Raw genomic sequence first — 22,421 nt, 5'->3', positions numbered from 1 at the left:
TTGTTTCTCCAAATATCTAATTTTAAACAAAGATTTATTGGATAACAATGTGCTGCCTTAAATAAAATTATGGGAATGGCCAATCACCAATACCAAGGCTGATGCATGGAACACAGAGACATTTACGAGGAAGCAGCATTCACATTAGCTTTTAAGTTCTTGCTCTTTTTCTAACAAAAGTACACACTTTCACACACACAGACGTCAAAACAGGTACTCCCATGGCCACAGCAGATCTTATTATTAATACTTGGTTACTGAAAGCAGGCAGAGACTTACCATACAGGATGAAAAGGAAAGATGGATTGTTGGGGACTTGTTGGATGCCGTCCCCAACAATCAGTCTTTTCTTCTCATCCTGTATGGTAAGTCCCCCTGACCCGCAGTTCTGGGTCAATTTGCTGAAATTTACCCATTTTCCTAGACCTCTCCAGTCCCTTTTCCTTCGCCTTCTTCCTTCCCCCTCAACCCTTCTGCCTGAAGAAGGGGCCACTGGCTCCAAAAGCTTGCCAACTACAACCATCTTTACCATACAAATTTGAAATACTTTCAGAAAATCTGACAGAAGCAGTTACTCAAATAAATTTTCTTGTAAGAATATGCAATAGAACTGATCCTACAATTTCAGGTAAAAAACAAAAGTCAGGATTAGTTTCTACATAGGAGGCAAGAGGGATACTTGCCCCCTTCTGGAATCTAGGTGCAGGAGTTTTATACATAACAGAATGCTCATAAATTCCTAGCAATGATTCTCTGTGACTTAACTAATCTGCACATTTAACTTTTCTGAGTTCAGTGGGAAATATAGTGAATTTAGCAATCACCTTTTATTTTGGATTTGTTTGCTTGTCACATTGTTCTTTGGAAATTATGATGATTCCTTAGTGTGGCACCAGTTTCAGCACTGTTGTATAGTCAAGATGTACACAAAACCTTGCAGAACAGCACCAATACAGTCTCCACAATATTTTTTCTGTTGTTTTTTCATAGAGCCCTTATTGAACTGATAAAGGATTGATCAAACACACTGATGTGTGGATTCCCAGAACAACATGAACATGGCCTGGGCCTGTCATTCATCCCTGATTCCTTCAAGTATGCTCTTACTCATGCTGCATAACGGGATCATGACAGTATTTAACCATTTGTTTGTACACAAATAAGACCCTTGATGGTTGCTAATTCTACATTCAGTTTTACATGTGGAAGATTCTGAAGAACATAGTCATATAGGTATGTACATCTACACTTAATATATGGGACCAATTCATGCATCAAAAAACTATTTTCAGCACTAGAAGACGGTGAAAACAAAGTGAAACTTCCAGGTAGGAAAGATGTCCTCTCCAAGCATTGTGATCTCCTCAACCCTATGGGATGGTATCCAACATTACATTTAGTCACAAGCTACAAATTTTACATTCAAGTTGGCATGGCAGCACAGTAATGTCACAAAATGGAGATACAAGGACTTCCTTGTTTCTATTTTAAGCTGTTAAAAATCAATTCTATGAGCCAATTTAAGGGTAGTTTTGGGAGATTTCCCAAGCTCAGCTAGTCATATAGAGCCCCTGGGCTACATTTTTACCAGCCCAAAAAAATAATTTTCAGAGCTCATTTGTTTCACTTTTCTTCATACCACTCAACATCAAGAAAAGTAGAAAATGTGAAAGCAGTTCAGTAAGACCATTAATTATCAGGCATAAATTTTTATAAATGAACTTTAGATTATGTATGTTATGAGGCAACTAAACCACAATTCACAATTCAGCACCAAAGTTGAATAACTCTTGTTTAAAGTTTATTCTCTATTTCTCCTCTTTGAGGTGTATCAATGTACAGTAGCATTTTTGTTTGGTTATTTTTGTTGATATCCAATAGGATTTTCTGAACTGTTCTGATTTTTTTTCTATTTAAGGTTTGTGAATTTTCAGCTTCAACCTAGCATTATTGGAATATGAACAATTTTGTGAATAGTTCTAACTTTGTTTCATAACTCATTAGATACTCTGGATTTAATCACATGAGGATGTAATTTTAGATCATTGACTCAGTCTGCAAGATATGGGAAATCCTTCAGAAAAGGGGAATTGGAAGGCTGACTATGAGAAGAATAAAGAAAAACAGGAGGTCAGAAGACATAGAGGTTCGAATAGAAAAATAAACTGAAACAAGAGAGTGCACTATTCTCTCTATATTTCATCACTCTTATGGAAGAGATGATGACAGGGGAGTAGCATGAATAGGAGATGAAAATATAAAAGTAGAGGCGTTCCAGAGATTTATTGGTTTGGGGAAACAGAAATGCAAGAGAGGCTAAATGTATGGGACGAAGTAGTGGGATGGTATGAAGTGAAATTTAATGCAAAGAAATGTGAAATCTGAAATGATTGTGTCAATGAGGAATAAGAGGGGAGTAGAAATGGAAGCAAGTATCAGAGGGCAGGTGCTAAAGAAGGTGGAAAGTTTCAGGTACTTGAGGAGTATAATAGAAGACAGAGGGAAGAATGAGAAGGGGTATGTAAGCCCATGGTTTCCTGCAGAGTGTAAGAAGACTGGTTTGGAGCAAGGAAGTAGTGCCAAAATCAAGCAAATGATATAGCAAGCATATTATGCTCCAATACTCATGTATTCACCAGAAATATGGATAATGAACAAAAGGCAGATGAGCAGGATACAGGCTTGTGAAATGAAATTTTAAAGAAGCAGAATGGGGCTAACTAGAGTGGGTAAAGTAAGGAATAAGATGGAGAAAAAAACAATGGATGAGAGGCCCATGCAAGAGACCATAGAGAAGACAAAATTAAAATGGTATGGGCATGTTACATGAATGAGAGTTGGCAGGAAACTGAGGCAGGCCCATGAAGTGACAGCAGGAGGTAAGAGGTTCAGAAGAAGACTGAGAGACAGATGGATTGTTGGAGTGAAGGAATGTGTAAAGAAGAGAGGAGAGGACTGGAACAGAGTGGAGAGAGAATCATGGTGGGATGATAGGGAAAGATGAGAGGTTGATGTTCTACACAGACCCAACTATGGGCTGGAAACTGTAGGAGGAGGAGGAGGAGGAGGAGAACAACAAGAAGAAGATAATGATGATGAATCATTTTACATCAATTTTCATGTAAATAACATAAAGAGAATTAAGTACTTTTCATGAGGTATCAAAATATGCTGTCTGTTTAGCTATCAAAGCAATCTACCATAAAAATACTAAGTGCAAAAATATCAGTTCTATAAGATACACTTTTAGAATCTTGCCCTCTCTTGGCAAACTTTCTACAGATGTACATGACAGGTATTCAGATAGGTAAAATAGAATGATGTAGTGAATTTAAATATCTTTGAGAAAATGTACAGCAAAATGGAATAGAAATATATACAAGAGATGTAAGAATGAGTGAAACAGAAACAGCATGTGGATCAGCTAAAAATATTTACATCAAGCGGTGCATCTCTGTATATACAAAACTAAAAAACTGTGCCTCAGTCACACTGCCACAATGTATAAGTGTGAATGTTGACAAAGAATTTTAAGCTGGAAAAAATAGAACTGCTTGAATTCTTGGTGTGATTGATTAATAGAGTACTGTTGGGTGTTCTACCAAGCTGTTGTTTCCACTTTATGCATAAAACACGAACAACAACTTGGCAGGACATCCAGAAGCCCACCATTAGACAACACAGGGTTGGAAACTGAGAAGTAATGAGGAGATCTACCAAAACATAGGGTGCCCATAATTAAAATTCCAGTAGAGAGAGAACAACTGTTCAGAGTGATTTCAAATTTGAGCAGCTTATTATTTACGCAGCGGGAAATGTCATGGGAAAAAAAATGAAAACCTGACCAACAGATGGCATTGTAAGCATCACAGTAGGCACACCAACAGATGTGACAGATGGGTGGCACATGGCCGTTTCTCAGTTTGTATCCAAGATGCCCAACATGACTGTCTACATGAAGGGTCATGGAATGCTGGCAAAGCTCTTTTACAAGAACGGTTATTATGCACCAGTAGCTCTGCAGTAGTTTCAGACACTCAAGGGTATGAAAAAAGCATTCTTCCAGTGTCTAAGAGTTTCACGGCCATGATTAAAAAATTAAAAAAGACAGACTCTTTTGAAGTGCAGAGTGGTAGAGGAAGGAAAGCAATTGATCTGACATCTGCCAAAGATGTGGCTACAGTATTGCAGGAGGGGTCAAGTGGTGGCATGCAAACTTGCTGTGCACTGGGAATTGCCCAAATGTTGGACATGCCTGTGAGCATGATGCACAAAATCCTACAAAACATCCTGCATTGCTATCCATACAAAACCAAGTGTGTTCAGGAGTTGCTTCCTGCTGATCTTCCAGCAAGGAAAATGTTTGCTCTGGAATTTCTTCCTCACATGGAAATGGACAATGAATGGCCATGACACATTCTGCAGACAGATGAAGCCCATTTCTATCCCCAAGAACATGTCAATATGCAGATCTGCAGAATATGGGCAATGGAAAGTCTGCACACACATTAACTGTTAGCATTTCATTGTGCAAAGGTGACTCTGATATGGACTGATGGCATCACTTATTGTAGGGACATATTTTTTGAGTTGGTCCTTGTGGGTCCTGTTACCTGTACTGTCACTGGTAAAAGCTATAAGAGTCTTCTACACATCAATGTCATCCCAATCCTTCAACAACATGAATGGGTGGGTAGCATCATTTTTATGCAAGATGGCACTCCTCCACACATTGCACAGCCAGTGAAGTGGCTGCTGTAGAGGGATTTCAGAAATGCTAGAATTATCAGCCATTATTTTCCTACAGTTGGCCATATGGTTCAGTTGATCTTAATCCTTATGACTTCTAGCTGTGGGGTTATCAGAAAGATGGTGTGTTCAGTGCTTCAATCAGAAATGTAGCTGAACTGAAGGCATGCATTGCACAAAACATTCTTTATGTGCCCACTGAGACAAATTGGTCTGTTGTGGGACATGCTGTTCCTCAGTTTCAACTTGTGGCAGAAAACAATGGACAGCATCTTGCACCAGTCTCATGACAATTAGAAACAGATCCCATTTTGCTGTTTATGCAGTTTTTAGCATCAGGACAGTTAAAAACTGATTTTTGCCATCCAGTGTGGTAAATCCATAATGTGGTGTATGGGCTTGCCTAACTAACTGTGCAACAATTGTTGACTGTCAAATTTGTGTGGTCATGCACATTGGGCAGTGCAGATGATGTAATGTGTGAATCAAGCCACAGCCACCATCATATTGTGATTCACCTGTCATTTGTAGCTGACTCCATTTATGATAAGATGCTTATGGTGCCATCTGTTGGTAAAATTTTTGTTTTTTTCCCCCATGACATTTCCCCCTGTGTTAATACTATCTTGTTCAAATTTGATATCATTCTGAGTAGTGGTTTTGTTTTTACAGCATTTTGAAACTGGGACTTTAATTGTGGATACCATGTATTTAGAGAATATGAGAATTAATAGCAAAGAGAAGGTTAATATTCTTTGGACACATCTACCAAATGAAAGAGAACCAGCTAGCAAAACAAATATACTTGTGAAAATAATGTATTGTGCAGCACAGTCACACTTACTTCAAATAATATGACTTATTTTGGCTATCATCAGATCACAAAATACATATTATGGTTCAGTTCTATCAATGAAGACACAACATTGTCAATAACTGACAAAGTGGTTTCCTCAGTGGTATGACCGAACCATGAAGTGTTAACAAAAACAACAACAACAACATATTTTTATCATAACATAACATGCTTCATAAATCAAACATTGTGACATAGATGACATGTCAATTTTAAGACTAATAAACTAATCTAGGGTGACATAGATACGTATTACTTTACAGGGTTATCATTTTTTTTTCAAAAAAAAAATCTATGGTTATGGCATATATGGTGTTACATTTTAGAGAGATACTATATTACATGGTAATAATTCAAGAAATCTTCTACACTTTAGTAGCAGTTACTTTTAAAATATTTTTCAAGGTCACTTTTCATCTTACAGATTTTATTTATAAATTTCATGCCCATGCCCATGTAGTGTGGAATTTTTCATATATGTTGAGTCTGTCGGTAGGTAGCATGTAAGGCTTTTCAAATTGAAGTTTGCAGTATTGATTCTTTTTAGCTCCCACCATGGCTTGAATGATTTTTTTTTTTTTTTTTTGGTAGTCTAAAGGCTTTGAACAGATTACTTTTCTCAGGTCCCCCAGAAAATTCTGCTACACTTAACTACTGAAACAAAATATGCATAATACACGGCTTTTAAACTGCTAAGTCAATGATACTAGATAAGACATTCATGACATACACAATATTGTTCAATCAACTGAAAATTCTGTCTACATTACTGCTCCACAACATATTTTTATTTATTAACACACCAAAGAATTTGACACTGCTTGTGGTTTCCAGATTTTTGTCTGTGTAGCTTATTTCACTTATATATCATGCTGATGGTTTCAAATTGAAGTGAAAAATTTCTGTATTTGCAAAGTTTGATTTCAAATTATTATTTTTTCCTATGCCTCCATTTCCCCAAGTGCTTACTCAATACAGTGGATGAAATTTTCATTGGTTTTACAGCAGACTATCATTGCTGAGTCATCTGCATAGAGGATGGTGTCTATCTCAACCTGGCATGGCATATCATTGATATAATACAAAAATAGTAGTGGACCGAATATTGAGCCTTGTGTGACACCTAATTGTATGTGTTTCTAGCCAGAACGGAATTTCTTGTTACTGTTATGAACAAGCACTCTTTGTTTTCTTTTTGCCAAGTATGATAACATCCAACTAAGAGATTTTCCTTGAAAACCACAGCTAGTCATTTTTGAAGAAGCCAGTCATGATTTACAGTGTTGAAGGCTTAGGTAAGATTGCAAAAGATGCCTGATACACACTTTATTACTGAGACAACTGCTAACTCATGCTTATGAACTTGGTTGAAAAGTTATCGTAGTTCTCATTTATTGAAGTTTGTATGCTGACTGACCAACTAGTGAGGCTTAGTTTTTTTAATAAATATCTCCATATTCATTTGCATAGGTTGTGCTGGAGCCTTCCCTGAAACTACATTGATTGCATAAAATAATATTGTGGGATGAATTATGACTTTCTATCTGGTCACATGCAGCTCTTTCCAATATTTTTGAAAAATTTGGTAACAATGAGATAGGCCTATAGTTTTCCATTTAATCTCGTTTGCCCTTTTTGTGAACTGGTACAACTTAGCATAGTTTAACTGATCTGGAAAACACCTCTCTTCAAAAGACTGCTTGGTTATGAGGGAGAGTGGGTGTGCAATACATGATGTACTGATTTTATTATTCTAGCAGTAACCTCATCCCAACCCAACTGAATTTAAAATTTTTATGTGCATTATTGTTTTAATGACAGCAGAGCTTGAAACAGGTGAAAATTGAAAACCCAAGGAATTTCTTTCCGTCATACTAGAAATTGTACTCGGTGTTGAGGAGTCACCAATTTTGTTACAACTAATGAAGGAGTCACATATGACACTGGGCTCTGCACTGTCCTTCCATTTATCATTAGTTTAGAGGGACATTCTCTTCATTTCACTGCCAAACTCACTTCTTATAACAGAGTAAACAGCATTGGATTTGTTTTTATTTTAAATGCATGTATTGTTTGCAGTATGCTTTGCTGGTTTAACTACTTTGTCAAATGTTTTTTTGTATATGGTAACATATTTAAGAAATTTAGGATTTCAATTAACTTTTGCCTCCATATGCTGTTTTGTCTTCTTGATGATAGACACTCTAATTCCTTTTGTTACTCATGATCTACTTTTATGCAACTCAGTCCATACTGTTATAAAAGGGAAGCATTCATTGAACATGCTAATGAATTTGGTTGCAAAGTTATTGTAGTTGTCATTTGTTGAAGTGGGATTGCTGACTGATCAAACCTTGAGGCTTAGTTTTTTAATAAATATCTCCACATTCTCTTTGCAGGAGTTCCTAGATCTATTTGTTGTGCAGCCTGAATTTCATTCTGATGATGTCATAAATAGTATTGCATTGTCTGATATTCCTAAAATTAAATACATTTTTCTTTGATGCTGTAATTGTGACTACTTACAATATTATCAAGACATGTTGCTGCCACTCTTGTGCATAGGCCAAAAATCAAATTTAGCCCATTTGTGTCCACCAGTCTTTAAATGTGAAGCAGATTTGTCATCAGTTCTTATATCTATGTTGCAGTCAGCACATATAACTAGTTTCTTGCACAGTTTTTCAGTTTTTAATTTATGTAACGGAGTTTCAAATTTATCTAAAAGCACAGAGCTTATATGGTACCTTGTTCCATAGATCATGAATACGACATTTCGTAATGATGTGGGACATGTCACTTTAACATAAGTTTTCTTTACAGAAAATAATTAATTAATTAAGTTTTTTATACAGTTACTACTTCATATCTAAGAATTCGTCTATTGAATAGAAGGAGTTGTCATTCATAAATTCTTTTAATTTGCTTTTAAATGTTGATTGGTTGTCTGTCAGACTTTTAATACTATTTGGCAAATGACCAAACATTTTTGTGGCAGCATAATTCACCCCTTTCTGTGCCACAGTGAGATTTAATCCAGAATAGCGAATATCATCCTTTCTTCTAGTGTTGTAGCTATGCACTTTGCTGTTATTTTTGAATTGGGATGGGTTATTAGTGACAAATTTCATAAGTGAATATATGTATTGCAAAGGTACTGTGAATATCCCAAGTTCCTTAAATAAATGTCTGCAAGGTGATCTTGGGTGGGCTCCAGCTATTATTCTGATTACATGCTTTTGTGCAATGAATACTTTCTTTCTTAATGACAAGAACATATTCATTTAGATAGCTAAAATTCTGTCTGATTTCATAGTTCACCATGGGAATGGATTAATGTGAATGAGCCTCCATACTTGTTAGTTCTACAAAAGCTGGCGGCTAGTTTATAGCCTGGAAGTGTGTTGAGGAGATTGATATTTTCAGTTTTAAGCCAATGTTCATTAAGACATATTACCTTTACTGACTCTTTCATACTTCCTCAGGGAATTTGCATATCATAAAGCTTGCTGATCATTCCTTCAAATAGACATCCGATGTTCAAATGCATAATGAAATTACTACTGTATATATTATCAGGTAAAGCATGTTTATAACTAGTTTGTTTACATGGCAAAGGAACTTCCACCTGCGTACTGAATACTACTTTTGTATTGTTAGAGTTGGGCCAAATTTTTATGGTCTGAAAGACAAAACTAGTAATGTTGTTTAATTTAGTATGATTGTGCTGGATAATAAATTATTTTCAGAACAGTCAATTACTGTATGTCTCCAGCTCAACTGAATTATTGTTCTTTCCAAAATATTCATGTATTTCTAGAAAAAGAAGTAAACAATAACATGGGTTACAGATTAAAAAAGAGCTAGAAATAAATAAATCAAACAAGCAGAAATAATAGAAAGGAACTGTACTAAAAATGAAGTAGTAAATTTGGTAAGCTCCTGAGACAAAAAAAGTAAGAAATCAGGAACTGTATGGGTAGGAGGACTGATGACCTCAGATGTTGAGTCCCATAGTGCTTAGAGCCATTTGAACCATTTGCATGGGTAGAATAAAGTGAAAGACAACATGGGGATAGGATCAATGTTTACTTGATAAAAAGGAAACAACAAAGGAGGAACAGAAACTGAAGTTGGTACATGATCCCAGTAGGTCAGTAGATCAACTGATTCTCATTTGTTATCTCAGTCATCACAATCCCATTCTTACCAGTCTTATTACTGCAATGACAGCAATCAACAATCTGAATGCAAATAAAGAATATAAAATTTTGTCTGGTGCACTCAATTAAGTGTTTCAGATAATTACCTAAAAATCTCTAAGATTCCAGATACAGCTGTTACTACCGATCTCTGTATATCAAATTATTACATTACCATAACAGCTCCTTGAACCAGTGTTTAATTTAACTGGCTGAAAATGACTGGATCCTTTTCAAATGGTGTTTGCTCCTTACATAGTTACATATTTAGTTGTCTCTAAGCATTTAGTTTCTTGTGTGTGGAGGCACTTTAAGATTTAAAAAGATATGCTACTCCCATACAATCATACTATTAAAATTTGTTTCATAGGTCACCAGAAATTCCTATTTTCTTCCTAAAGTCACATATATGTACATGGATGTTTGACAAGTGCAATTTTTGATGTCTCCTTTTTTACTTCTTTTTATTTATTTTTACAAAGAGTGTACATTAAAAGAATGAAAAAGAGACTGCATTATTTAATGATTTTTTTCTTTTATTGTACAAGATGTGGTCTGATCTCAGCAATGACACCACCTTAATTTCAAATCTCACTAGCACTGCCTCAATACTTTTGCAACATGACCTGATCTGAAGGAAATTTTGGCTGTATCCACAAATAACTGGGTCATTTGACAAATAATTAGCAGGGTGACTTGGCCTCCTTATACAAATCAATGAGTATCATAATCCAAATGAACCATAACTAACTACAGAAACATAGTAATATTAATTTATGAGATTTATTATTAAATACTTGAGATGAAATAATTCCACTTCCTACTTTCAACAAATAAATGTGTTGTTTTACCTGTCAGATTGTACTCGTATTTTGCATGATACTTATTAATTTGTTTTGGTACTATTACAACAGTAATTTTATATATGATATGTTGTAGAAAAGTGTGTCCAAAAGACTTTTTTTAAAAAATATATACTACTTCATTGAGTGGTGTTCACAGGGGAAGAACTAGAAAACCTTGCCAATGGCATAGCCAGTTTTGCACCACCACATTAGGATCTGAAGATAAACTTAAGCACTTAGGATAACTGATTCAGGTTGAACTTCTGCATTTTTACACAGAACACTAAACATCATATAGTCGAAGCAGGCGGAAACTGTTATTATCTTGTGCCTACTTCTGGTCACTCATGAGGAATTATTTCAATTACTTCCTACATAAATATATTTGTCAGATAGCTGACCTATTTTGGGAGTTCCATATTTTTTTTCGATTGTTGCAAATCATATCTCCATTGCAGTAGGTCCTCTTATATTAACAGGGATGAAGCCAGAAGCTGCTAAGAAGGGAGCTGAGTGTAGTAGGCAGCTGCTGGAGACAGGCATGCATAGGGTATGCTATACAAAGGAAAGTAAAAAGTTGGTTTATTAATCATAGGATAACTGGTTTTATGTAATGTGATCACTGTTATGAATTAATCATGAAATTGAAGGAAGTGGCTCATCCAGTGTGAAAGTCACGATTATAAGATCTGTGGGCAACAGAATGAGATTTGCTTATTGAGCATTTTCAAGGAAATTTGGATATAATTATAGAAACATATTTTTTTTAACAAAGTTCCAAATCATTAATTAAAGAAAGCAAATAACATACATTCAGAAATAAATACCACAGTTTGAAATAGCTCTTCAGTGAACTACAATTTGCACACAAAAATATTGTGCAACATGCACAATTAGTGAATAAGGCACTGACATTGTGTAAAACTACCAAGTACTGACTCACCAACAAAACAGGAAAGCACCTGTCTGTCTCTTTTAAAAATGTAGCATTGTAAGCAGAAAACTTACCTAATGCTACACGAGCACTGGTTGCTTCATGATTGATCCAGAAAGATACCCATGACAGCATAACAATTAATATTGAAGGAAGATATGTCTGAAATATGAAGTAACCAATGTTTCTCTGAAGTTTGAAGGATAAGGAAAGTCGCTGATAGTTCCCAGTTGCCAGTCTTTCTTTGCGGTCATTGGTTCCATATCCAACAATTGTGAACTGAGGTAGTTCTGCCTCCTCCACTCCTCGTACTGGTGTCTCCTTCCAGTACATTACAACATCAGATACAGTGTACCCATCTGATGGAAAAAATGGAAAAATAAATTTTCAGAGAGGTGCATAAGTATTATCTGCCATTACATGCAGTGCAATATTACTACTATTTGTATAAGGAAGAGAAAGGTCTGTTTCATTCACATATATTACTGGTGCAGTGAACTGATGCTCACACTTTAATGTTTTTTTTCCTGATTTGGTTAATAACTTCTTCAGAACACAATGGGTATCAGGACAGCACTCCCAAATCCTTGCAAAGTGAACAGTTTTTGCTGTAGCTAGCAACCAAACAGAGAACATATGAGAGAACATGTTTGTCATTTTCACCATCCAGCACACCAGCATGTGCGTATAAATTATATATATTGGGTTGTGTTCTGGGTGTCTTAATAGCTTCAAGGGCTCATTGTTTCACAATGGCAATATAAGTTTTCTTTTATGGAAAATAATTCTTATAATCTTTTTTGCGTTGGCAGGTGCAACTTGGATATTGCAAGACAGAAATATGTTGGAAGAAGTAGTCTGTTTTATAGTGACAGTAAGTTACTTGCATATAACAGAACAGTTCAGTGAAATTATTTTGTAATTAGAACTAAAAAGAACAGATATTGAGTCATTATTTGCATTTCACTTTTTTAATTCCCAACAAAGCTGCCTCTTTGCTGTGCCATACGCAAAGATATTAAGTTTTGATTACTGTGCCCAATCCTCAGCTATACCTTGTCACCAGCATCCTTACTGTTCTGTTTAAAGGTATGGAGATTTAATAGGGAGAAGTGGATAGAACTTTTGGAAAATCTGAAAGAGGGTATCCAAAAGAAACCAGAATTATTATTTAAAAGTTACATATTTTCAAATTGTTTACGAAACAACCATATCCCCTTAAAAATATTCTCCATTACAACTAATATATTTGTCCCACCAGTGCTTCCAATGTTCAAAACATTTTTGTAGCCATCTTTAGAAATGGCTGACAGCTCCTTCCTTGTTTTTTCTTTACCTCTTCAATGTTGTCAAATTGGTGTCCTTTCACACCCATTTTCATGCATGGAAACAAGAAGAAGTCTCACAGGGCCAGGTCAGGAGAGTAAGGTGTGTGGGGCAGTGGAATCATGCCATGTTTAGCCAAAAACTGTCTAACAGAGATGGCTTTATGGTAGGTGTGGTGTTGTGGAAGAACCAGTACCCTTTCTGCCACAAATCAGGTCTTTTTTGATGAACACTGTTTTGTAATATTCTTAAAACTTCCAAATAAAAGGTTCAATTAATGGTCTGACCTGGGGGAACAAACTCTGACTGAACTATACCCTTAGCATCAAACAGACAAGTCGGCATTGTTTTGATGTTTGATTTGACTTGATGACATTCTTTTGGACGGGTGACAATGACATCTTGCATTGACTTGACTGTTGCTTCATTATTGGGTTATAACCATAGTATTCTGACTCATCACCAGAAATGACCTTTGACAGAAAATCTGAATCAGTTTCAAGTTGTTGTTTCAAAGTGCCTGCAAGAAAATGTGAGAAGGAAATGGCCTGAAATGTGGTGAGATAATTCATAGCTCTTGCACCATGATATTGCTCCTACGCATTCATCCCTGTTGCTGTGCAAGTATTGCACAAAAAACAAAATCACTGTGCGGCCTCATCCCCCATACTCTCAAAACCTGGCCCCTGCAGACTTTTCATTGCTTTCAGAGTTGATAACCTCATTGAAAGGATGAAGATTTGCAGTGGTACATGAGATAAAAGAAAATTCATGATACAGCAAGAGGCATACCAAGACTGCTTCCCAATGTCGAAACAGTGTAGGGAGTGGTGTATCAATTGTGGAGGAGAGTATTTCGAAGCAGACCATGCACAATAAGTAAAAGGTAAGTGTACAAAAATTTTGTGGACAAAGTTCCAGAATTTTTTGAACAGACCTATATATGTTTGTATCTTTTATCCTGAAGTTAGATGCTTTGATGTAAATAAATAATAAATTGCCAATGTAAACCACAGTCATTTTTAGTTCTCTTTTTGTTAACTTACAGCCTTGCATTTTGTATATGAGAGTTAGCAACTATCAGAAGTATTTTCCTTCAGTTTTAATTAAACTTTTTGAATCTCTCATGTGACAGATCTTCAACAGTGTATATCTCTGTTCCGTAACAGTGCTTTGTCTTATTGTTTCTTTTCCATAAGGAACTGACTTTTCTTTTTGTAAAGGTAACTGTACTCAGATAAGTATAAACAACCTAGAATTTTCCATCATATTTTACTGACAGCATGGAGTATATGATTCATGGCAAATTAATATGGCATGGAAATTTGCAAAGCAGCTACAGTAGGTATTCAGACCAAAATAGAAAAAATGGTACTTATACTCTGAATGACTGGAAAGAATCACACTAGAAAATCTGGGATGAAGTAGTAACTTGAATATTAGACATATTGCTACTCATCACACAGAAGCTACCTTTTTACCCGAATATCTGTGATTTCATTTTTTGTGCAGTACTCGCTTACCAACAGGGATAAATGTGCAGGAGCATTATCATGGCGCAAGAGCCATGAATTATCTCACCACATTCTTTGGTCTCTCAAATACAGTCATCCAGATTTAACTTCTTGAGATTGCCTAAAGCATTTAAGATGAATACCAGAATGGTCTCCCTAAACAGATAAGACAATTTCTTTCCTTATCCTGGTCCAAATTGAGTATATACTCAAATGGCCTATTTATCCATAGGGAGTTAAACCAGGTCTTCCTTGTTTTCTACTTCTCAGTAAAACTAGGAACACACCAATTTACTCCACAGTTGTGGGCAGCAAGTCCTTGGAAAGTATTTCATAGGGACAGAGTTCAGTTTTGGATGGGCTTTAATATTCTTTTGATGCACAAATTGACTTTCATTTACAAGGGAAAGATCCTAAGTTCTCTGACAGTGCAGAGATAATAGAGATATCAATGAAATTTTGTTTTTGTTATGTTGGTACATATTTTATAATGATGTAAATCAAGTGTTAACTTGACTGTTGATTGGCTTTACTTATAACTTAAACAGCTTTTTAAAATAACAAAGTATGTTTTAAGTTATCAAAACGGTACACTTTGTGGTAAAATTCTTTGTTTCAAATTGTTTACTACCAAAGGAAATGAACCTAAATTTTATAAGGAGTTTGCTCCCTTGTTTAAAACAGGTGGGAAATAGAAGACTGAATTCACAGTTGCCCGTATATCTTCCATGCCCTTGTGCATTGTATGGTCAGCATGTGAATGCTTTTTACAAGATATTACTTGCACACTGTGTTATTCAGTCTTATGAAAGCAGTTATCTAACCAGTCTAATGATTTCATTTTCTTTGACATTTTTAGAATAACTGATTAGGACTGACAGAGTTATGTAGTAAATGTAGTTTTTGAAATAATGGTTATAAATTTCTAATATCAGTGTCATAAAGCACAATGGTTAATTATCAATAGCCATGTTATGGTTATCTGAATACTACTTGAAAACTACAAAAATTGAACAGATATATTTAAACAGATACAAATAAACATCATATCATTACATTAAAAAAAGGAAAAGCAAATGGCCAAGTAAATAAAATTGCTTTAATTGCTCAAATGGAAGTTCCAAGTAAGGACAGAAGAGTTTAGAGCAACAGCTATTGAAAACTTTGTTGTAGATCCAATTTCCATAAGTTACTGACACACAATAACTGCAGTAAATAGTGTAGCTGAGTATTGTGTTCAAATAAAAAGAAAAAAGCATTGCAACTTCTTCTTGTTTTTCCTCTTTTTTTCTCTCTTCATCCCTTCTTCTTCTCCCTCTTCTTCTGTACTTCATGCATAAGGCTTTTGCCCCTGGAATTTACTTTCTTGTTGTTAGCAAGAAACCTGCAACTCACTTCTCTACTGTAATATGGAGACAACACTACTTTATAAAACATCATAACTGTTACTATATCTGTCTACATCTGCATCTATATCAATAATCCACAAGTGGAGGGTACTTATGGTACCACTAACTGATCTCTGCTTTCCTGTTCCATTCACTAATGGCATATTGGAAAAATAATCATCAGTAATTCTCTGTATTAGTTCTAAATTCTTGAATTTTCTCATTGTGGTCATTTCGCGAGATGTATTTGGGAGGAAGTAGTATGCTGTCCCACTCTTCCCAGAAAGTACTCTCTTGAAATTTGTATAGTAAACCTCTCAGTAATGCTCAGCACATCTCTTGTAGCACTTAACATTGGAGTTCGGCGAGCATCTCTGTAACACTCTTGCACAGATTCAATGATCCTGTGACAAAATGTACCACTCTTTGTTGGATCTTCTCTATCTCTTCTATTGGTCCTACATGGTAATGGTCGAAGACTGATGAACAATACTCAAGAACTGGTTGAACAAGTGCATTGTAAACCACTTCTCCAATAGATGAATTACATTTCCTTAAGATTCTTTCTATTAATTTCATCTATCTGTCTGCTTTTCCTACTATTTGTTTTCTGTAGTCATTCTTCTGAAGTTCACTCTGGATAGATACTCCTAGATATCTTATGGTAGTTACTGCTAACTTGTAATCAGTAGTGAAGTTGTACATAGTGGATTTATTTTCCTACGTATGCACACTGTATTACATTTATTTTGTTAAGGGTCAACTGTCAGATCACACATCATTCATCAATCCTCTACAGGTCATTCTATAAATCAATACTGCCTTCTGGCATTGCTACTTTCTTATAGATAACTGCATCATCTGCAAACAGCCGTAAAAAGTTTCCAATGCAGTCTACTAGATCATTTATATATGTAAACAGTAATGGTCCTATCACACTTCCTTTTGGTACTCACAAAATTACCTTTGTAACTGTTGATTTTGTTTCAGTAAGAGCAATGTGTTGAGTTCTACCTACAAGGATGTCTTGAATCCATTCACCAATCTGGTCCCGTACTCAGTAAGCTTGTATTTTTTTTCACTAAGTGGCTGTGCGGGACAGTGTCAAGTGCCTTCCTGAAGCTGAGGAACACAGCATCGACCTGAGGACTGATGTCTAGAGCACTATGGACCTCATGAAGGAACAGAGTGAGTTGAGTTTCACAAGATCACTTTCTGCGGAATTCGTGCTGATTTTTATAGAGGAGTTGGAAGCTGAAGAAATGAATCAAAGTTTGTGCCACAGCCAGAACTCAAATCCGGGTCTTCTTGCTTACTAGGCAGATATGATGACCATTACACCACCACAGTACTATGGTTAACATAGCTGCACGAACTACCCAAGTCAAATGCCATCCCCGACACAAACTCTAATTCACATCTCCAGCTTATTTTCCCCTTACATTGTGACTATCGCCAGGGCTCTCCGACACTGGAATAGCACCACAGCATTGGACTTAATGGGGAAGTCCTCTACTACATGTGATTGTATAGATCTTATAATTATAAGATCTATCTTATATATCTTCCCCCTTATGTCCAATGCTGGGGTGCTATTCCAATGTTGAAGAGCCCTGGTAATAGTGAAAATGTAAGAGGAATATAAGCTGGAGATGTGAATTAGAGTTTGTGTTGGGGAGGGCAGTTGACTTGGGTGGTTCGTGCTGCAGTGGTGTAATGGTCAGCGTATCAGCCTAGTAAGCAAGAAGATCCAGGTTGAGTCCCAGCCGCAGCACAGATTTTGATTCATTTCTTCAGCTTCCAACATTATCATAAATAAAGATGAGACTTAAATGTCTCAGGAAAATTTAAATATAAAATTTATAGAGGAGATTTTTATGGTCCAAAAATATCATAATATATGAATATAAAATGTGTTACATACTTCTACAACAGATTGACATTAACAATATGAGCCTATAATGATATGTACCAGTCCTACAACTCTTGAAAGAGCGAATGACATACACTTTTTCTAGTCAGCAGGTATCCTTCATTGCACAAGTCACCTTCGATGAGCTGCTGCTAGAAGGGGAGCAAGTTCTTTCACATAGTCTCTGTAGAATCTTACTGGTATCTCATCTGGTCCTGATGCTTTTCCACTACAAAGTGACTAATTGTTTCTCTGTTCTGCAATCAGTTATTTCAATATGTGTCATTCTGAAATTCATTTTTTTTTTTTTTGATCATCAGTCTACTGACTGGTTTGATGCTGCCCGCCACAAATTCCTTTCCTGTGCTAACCTCTTCATCTCAGAGTAGCACTTGCAACCTACGTCCTCAATTATTTGCTTGACGTATTCCAATCTCTGTCTTACTCTACAGTTTTTGCCCTCTACAGCTCCCTCTAGTACCATGGAAGTCATTCCCTCATGTCTTAGCAGATGTCCTATCATCCTGTCCCTTCTCCTTATCAGTGTTTTCCACATATTCCTTTCCTCTCCGATTCTGCGTAGAACCTCCTCATTCCTTACCTTATCAGTCCACCTAATTTTCAACATTCGTCTATAGCACCACATCTCAAATGCTTCGATTCTCTTCTGTTCCAGTTTTCCCACAGTCCATGTTTCACTACCATACAATGCTGTACTCCAGACGTACATCCTTAGAAATTTCTTCCTGAAATTAAGGCCGGTATTTGATATTAGTAGACTTCTCTTGGCCAGAAATGCCTTTTTTGCCATAGCGAGTGTGCTTTTGATGTCCTCCTTGCTCCGTTCGTCATTGGATATTTTACTGCCTAGGTAGCAGACTTCCTTAACTTCATTGACTTCGTGACCATCAATCCTGATGTTAATTTTCTCGCTGTTCTCATTTCCACTACTTCTCATTACCTTCGTCTTTCTCCGATTTACTCTCAAACCATACTGTGTACTCATTAGACTGTTCATTCCGTTCAGCAGATCATTTAATTCTTCTTCACTTTCACTCAGGATAGCAATGTCATCAGCGAATCGTATCATTGATATCCTTTCACCTTGTATTTTAATTCCACTCCTGAACCTTTCTTTTATTTCCATCATTGCTTCCTCGATGTACAGATTGAAGAGCAGGGGCGAAAGGCTACAGCCTTGTCTTACACCCTTCTTAATACGAGCACTTCGTTCTTGATCGTCCAGTCTTATTATTCCCTCTTGGTTGTTCTACATATTGTATATGACCCGTCTCTCCCTATAGCTTACCCCTACTTTTTTCAGAATCTCGAACAGCTTGCACCATTTTATATTGTCGAACACTTTTTCCAGGTTGACAAATCCTATGAAAGTGTCTTGATTTTTCTTTAGCCTTGCTTCCATTATTAGCCGTAACGTCAGAATTGCCTCTCTCGTCCCTTTACTTTTCCTAAAGCCAAACTGATCATCACCTAGCGCATTCTCAATTTTCTTTTCCATTTTTCTGTATATTATTCTGGTAAGCAGCTTCGATGCATGAGCTGTTAAGCTGATTGTGCAATAATTCTCGCACTTGTCAGCTCTTGCCATCTTCAGAATTGTGTGGATGATGCTTTTCCGAAAGTCAGATGGCATATCGCCAGACTCATATATTCTACACACCAACGTGAATAGTCGTTTTGTTGCCACTTGCCCCAATGATTTTAGAAATTCTGATGGAATGTTATCTATTCCTTCTGCCTTATTTGACCGTAAGTCCTCCAAAGCTCTTTTAAATTCCGATTCTAATACTGGATCCCCTATCTCTTCTAAATCGACTCCTGTTTCTTCTTCTATCACATCAGACAAATCTTCACCCTCATAGAGGCTTTCAATGTATTCTTTCCACCTATCTGCTCTCTCCTCTGCATTTAACAGTGGAATTCCTGTCCCACTCTTAATGTTATCACCATTGCTTTTAGTGTCACCAAAGGTTGTTTTGACTTTCCTGTATGCTGAGTCTGTCCTTCCGACAATCATATCTTTTTCGATGTCTTCACATTTTTCCTGCAGCCATTTCGTCTTAGCTTCCCTGCACTTCCTATTTATTTCATTCCTCAGCGACTTGTATTTCTGTATTCCTGATTTTCCCGGAACATGTTTGTACTTCCTCCTTTCATCAATCAACTGAAGTATTTCTTCTGTTACCCATGGTTTCTTTGCAGCTACCTTCTTTATACCTATGTTTTCCTTCCCAACTTCTGTGATGGCCCTTTTAGAGATGTCCATTCCTCTTCAACTGTACTGCCTACTGCGCTATTCCTTATTGCTGTATCTATAGCGTTAGAGAACTTCAAATGTATCTCGCCATTCCTTAGTACTTCCATATCCCACTTCTTTGCGTATTGATTCTTCCTGACTAATGTCTTGAACTTCAGCCTACTCTTCATCACTACTATATTGTGATCTGAGTCTATATCTGCTCCTGGGTATGCCTTACAATCCAGTATCTGATTTCAGAATCTCTGTCTGACCATGATGTAATCTAATTGAAATCTTCCCATATCTCCCGGCCTTTTTCAAGTATACCTCCTCCTCTTGTGATTCTCGAACAGGGTATTCGCTATTACTAGCTGAAACTTGTTACAGAACTCAATTAGTCTTTCTCCTCTTTCATTCCTTGTCCCAACCCCATATCCTCCTGTAACCTTTTCTTCTACTCCTTCCCCTACAACTGCATTCCAGTCGCACATGACTATTAGATTTTCGTCCCCCTTTACATACTGCATTATCCTTTCAATATCCTCATACACTTTCTCTATCTGTTCATCTTCAGCTTGCGACGCCGGCATGTATACCTGAACTATCGTTGTCAGTGTTGGTCTGCTGTCGATTCTGATTAGAACAACCCGGTCACTGAGCTGTTCACAGTAACACACCCTCTGCCCTACCTTCCTATTCATAACGAATCCTACACCTGTTATTCCATTTTCTGCTGCTGTTGATATTACCCGAAACTCATCTGACCAGAAATCCTTGTCTTCCTTCCACTTCACTTCGCTGACCCCTACTATATCTAGATTGAGCCTTTGCATTTCCCTTTTCAGATTTTCTAGTTTTCCTACCATGTTCAAGCTTCTGACATTCCATGCCCCGACTCGTAGAACGTTATCCTTTCGTTGATTATTCAATCTTTTTCTCATGATGACCTCCCCCTTGGCAGTCCCCTCCCAGAGATCCGAATGGGGGGCTATTCCGGAATCTTTTGCCAATGGAGAGATCATCATGACACTTCTTCAATTACAGGCCATATGTCCTGTGGATACACGTTACATGTCTTTAATGCAGTGGTTTCCATTGCCTTCTGCATCCTCATGTTGTTGATCATTGCTGATTCTTCCGCCTTTAGGAGCAATTTCCCACCCCTAGGACAAGCGAGTGCCCTGAACCTCTATCCGCTCCTCCGCCCTCTTTGACAAGGCCGTTGGCAGAATGAGGCTGATTATTTATCAAAATTTAGGCAGTGGCAGGGATCGAACCTGGGACCGAAGATGTTTTGATTATGAATCAAAGATGCTACCCCTAGACCACGGGTCTATATAATGGTTGAAAGGAGGAATCTTACTATTATTTTCTATGGTGAAAAAATTTTGGAAGACCAAATTCTCTCTCTGTCTTTTCCATTTTATTGCCATTATGGTCACTGAGTGACTGAATGGATGATTTTGAAATGCTGACTGATTTTACATAAGACTGAAACCTCTTAGGATTTCCATTAGATTGACTGACAAATTTTTTCTTTCAATGTCGCTGAACACAGCTCGCCTTATGTTCATTTTCACTTCATTCAGCTATTGTTTGTCAGCCAGATTTTGAGTTCTCTTGAAACTGTGAGGAAGCACCCTTTGTTTACAGGCAAAGCAGTTTTCTGAAATGGTTATTAAACCATGGTGGGTCTTTCCCATCCCTTAAGACTTTGCTCAGAACATACTTGTCTAAAGCCTATTGAATAATGCGCTTGAATTTTTTCCATTTGTGCTCCATGTCTTTGCCCTCAGCACTGAATACTTGATGTTGACTACTCAGATACTCTGCACTTTGTATCTTGTCACTCTTGCTAATCATAAATATTTTCCTACCTCTCTTAACATTCGTTGTAATACCTGTAGTCATAGGTACAATTACAGCCTAATGACCACTGATACTGTCCTTTTTATTTTTTATTTTATTTATTTATTTATCTCTTGTTCCGGTGATCCATGTTGTGACAGTATCATAGGATATGGAACGTGTCAATTTTACAAGCTTTCGGCCAGAATTTATGGTAATACATAAAACAAAACAAAAACAGTAAACAGTAACTTAGGTCCCACTAAAAAAAAAAAAAAAAAAAAAAAAAAAAAAAAATATATATATATATATATATATATACATTTTAGGAATAGATAGAGATTACAAAACAAAAAACAGTAAACAGTAACTTAGGTCCCACTACAAAAATACATTTTAGAGAGAGATAAAGATTATAAAATAATAAGTGTTACAGAGAAATAAATATTGCAAAATATATGTTTACAATAAAAATATTCAGTATTACAGATACAAATTTGGGCATATATTTGCGATTTACAATACAAGAGATGTTAAACACTGTAGTTCAGGAACTCTTCTAATGTATAAAATGATCCTTGAATAGA

General features: G+C 36.5%; 1 protein-coding gene across 4 annotated transcripts in view; it reads right to left on the bottom strand.

The window, feature by feature from the left end:
- LOC124789792 (gamma-aminobutyric acid receptor subunit beta-like) overlaps positions 1 to 22,421 on the bottom strand; it is a 328,288-nt gene that overhangs the window by 24,006 nt on the left and 281,861 nt on the right. For all 4 annotated transcript variants that reach the window (XR_007016167.1, XM_047257265.1, XM_047257267.1 and 1 more), the window contains exon 6: positions 11,661 to 11,945. Coding sequence is in view for 3 of the 4 variants with exons in the window: in XM_047257265.1 (XP_047113221.1) it covers positions 11,661 to 11,945 (285 nt within the window). In the remaining variant the exon portion in view is untranslated. The remainder of the gene's footprint in view (positions 1 to 11,660; positions 11,946 to 22,421) is intronic.

The sequence above is a fragment of the Schistocerca piceifrons genome, chromosome 3 (genome assembly GCF_021461385.2).
Source record: "Schistocerca piceifrons isolate TAMUIC-IGC-003096 chromosome 3, iqSchPice1.1, whole genome shotgun sequence".
In the NCBI taxonomy this organism is placed as follows: domain Eukaryota; kingdom Metazoa; phylum Arthropoda; class Insecta; order Orthoptera; family Acrididae; genus Schistocerca; species Schistocerca piceifrons.
The sequence above is the reverse complement of the archived record's forward strand: the minus strand, read 5'-3'. Positions and strand labels throughout refer to the sequence as shown.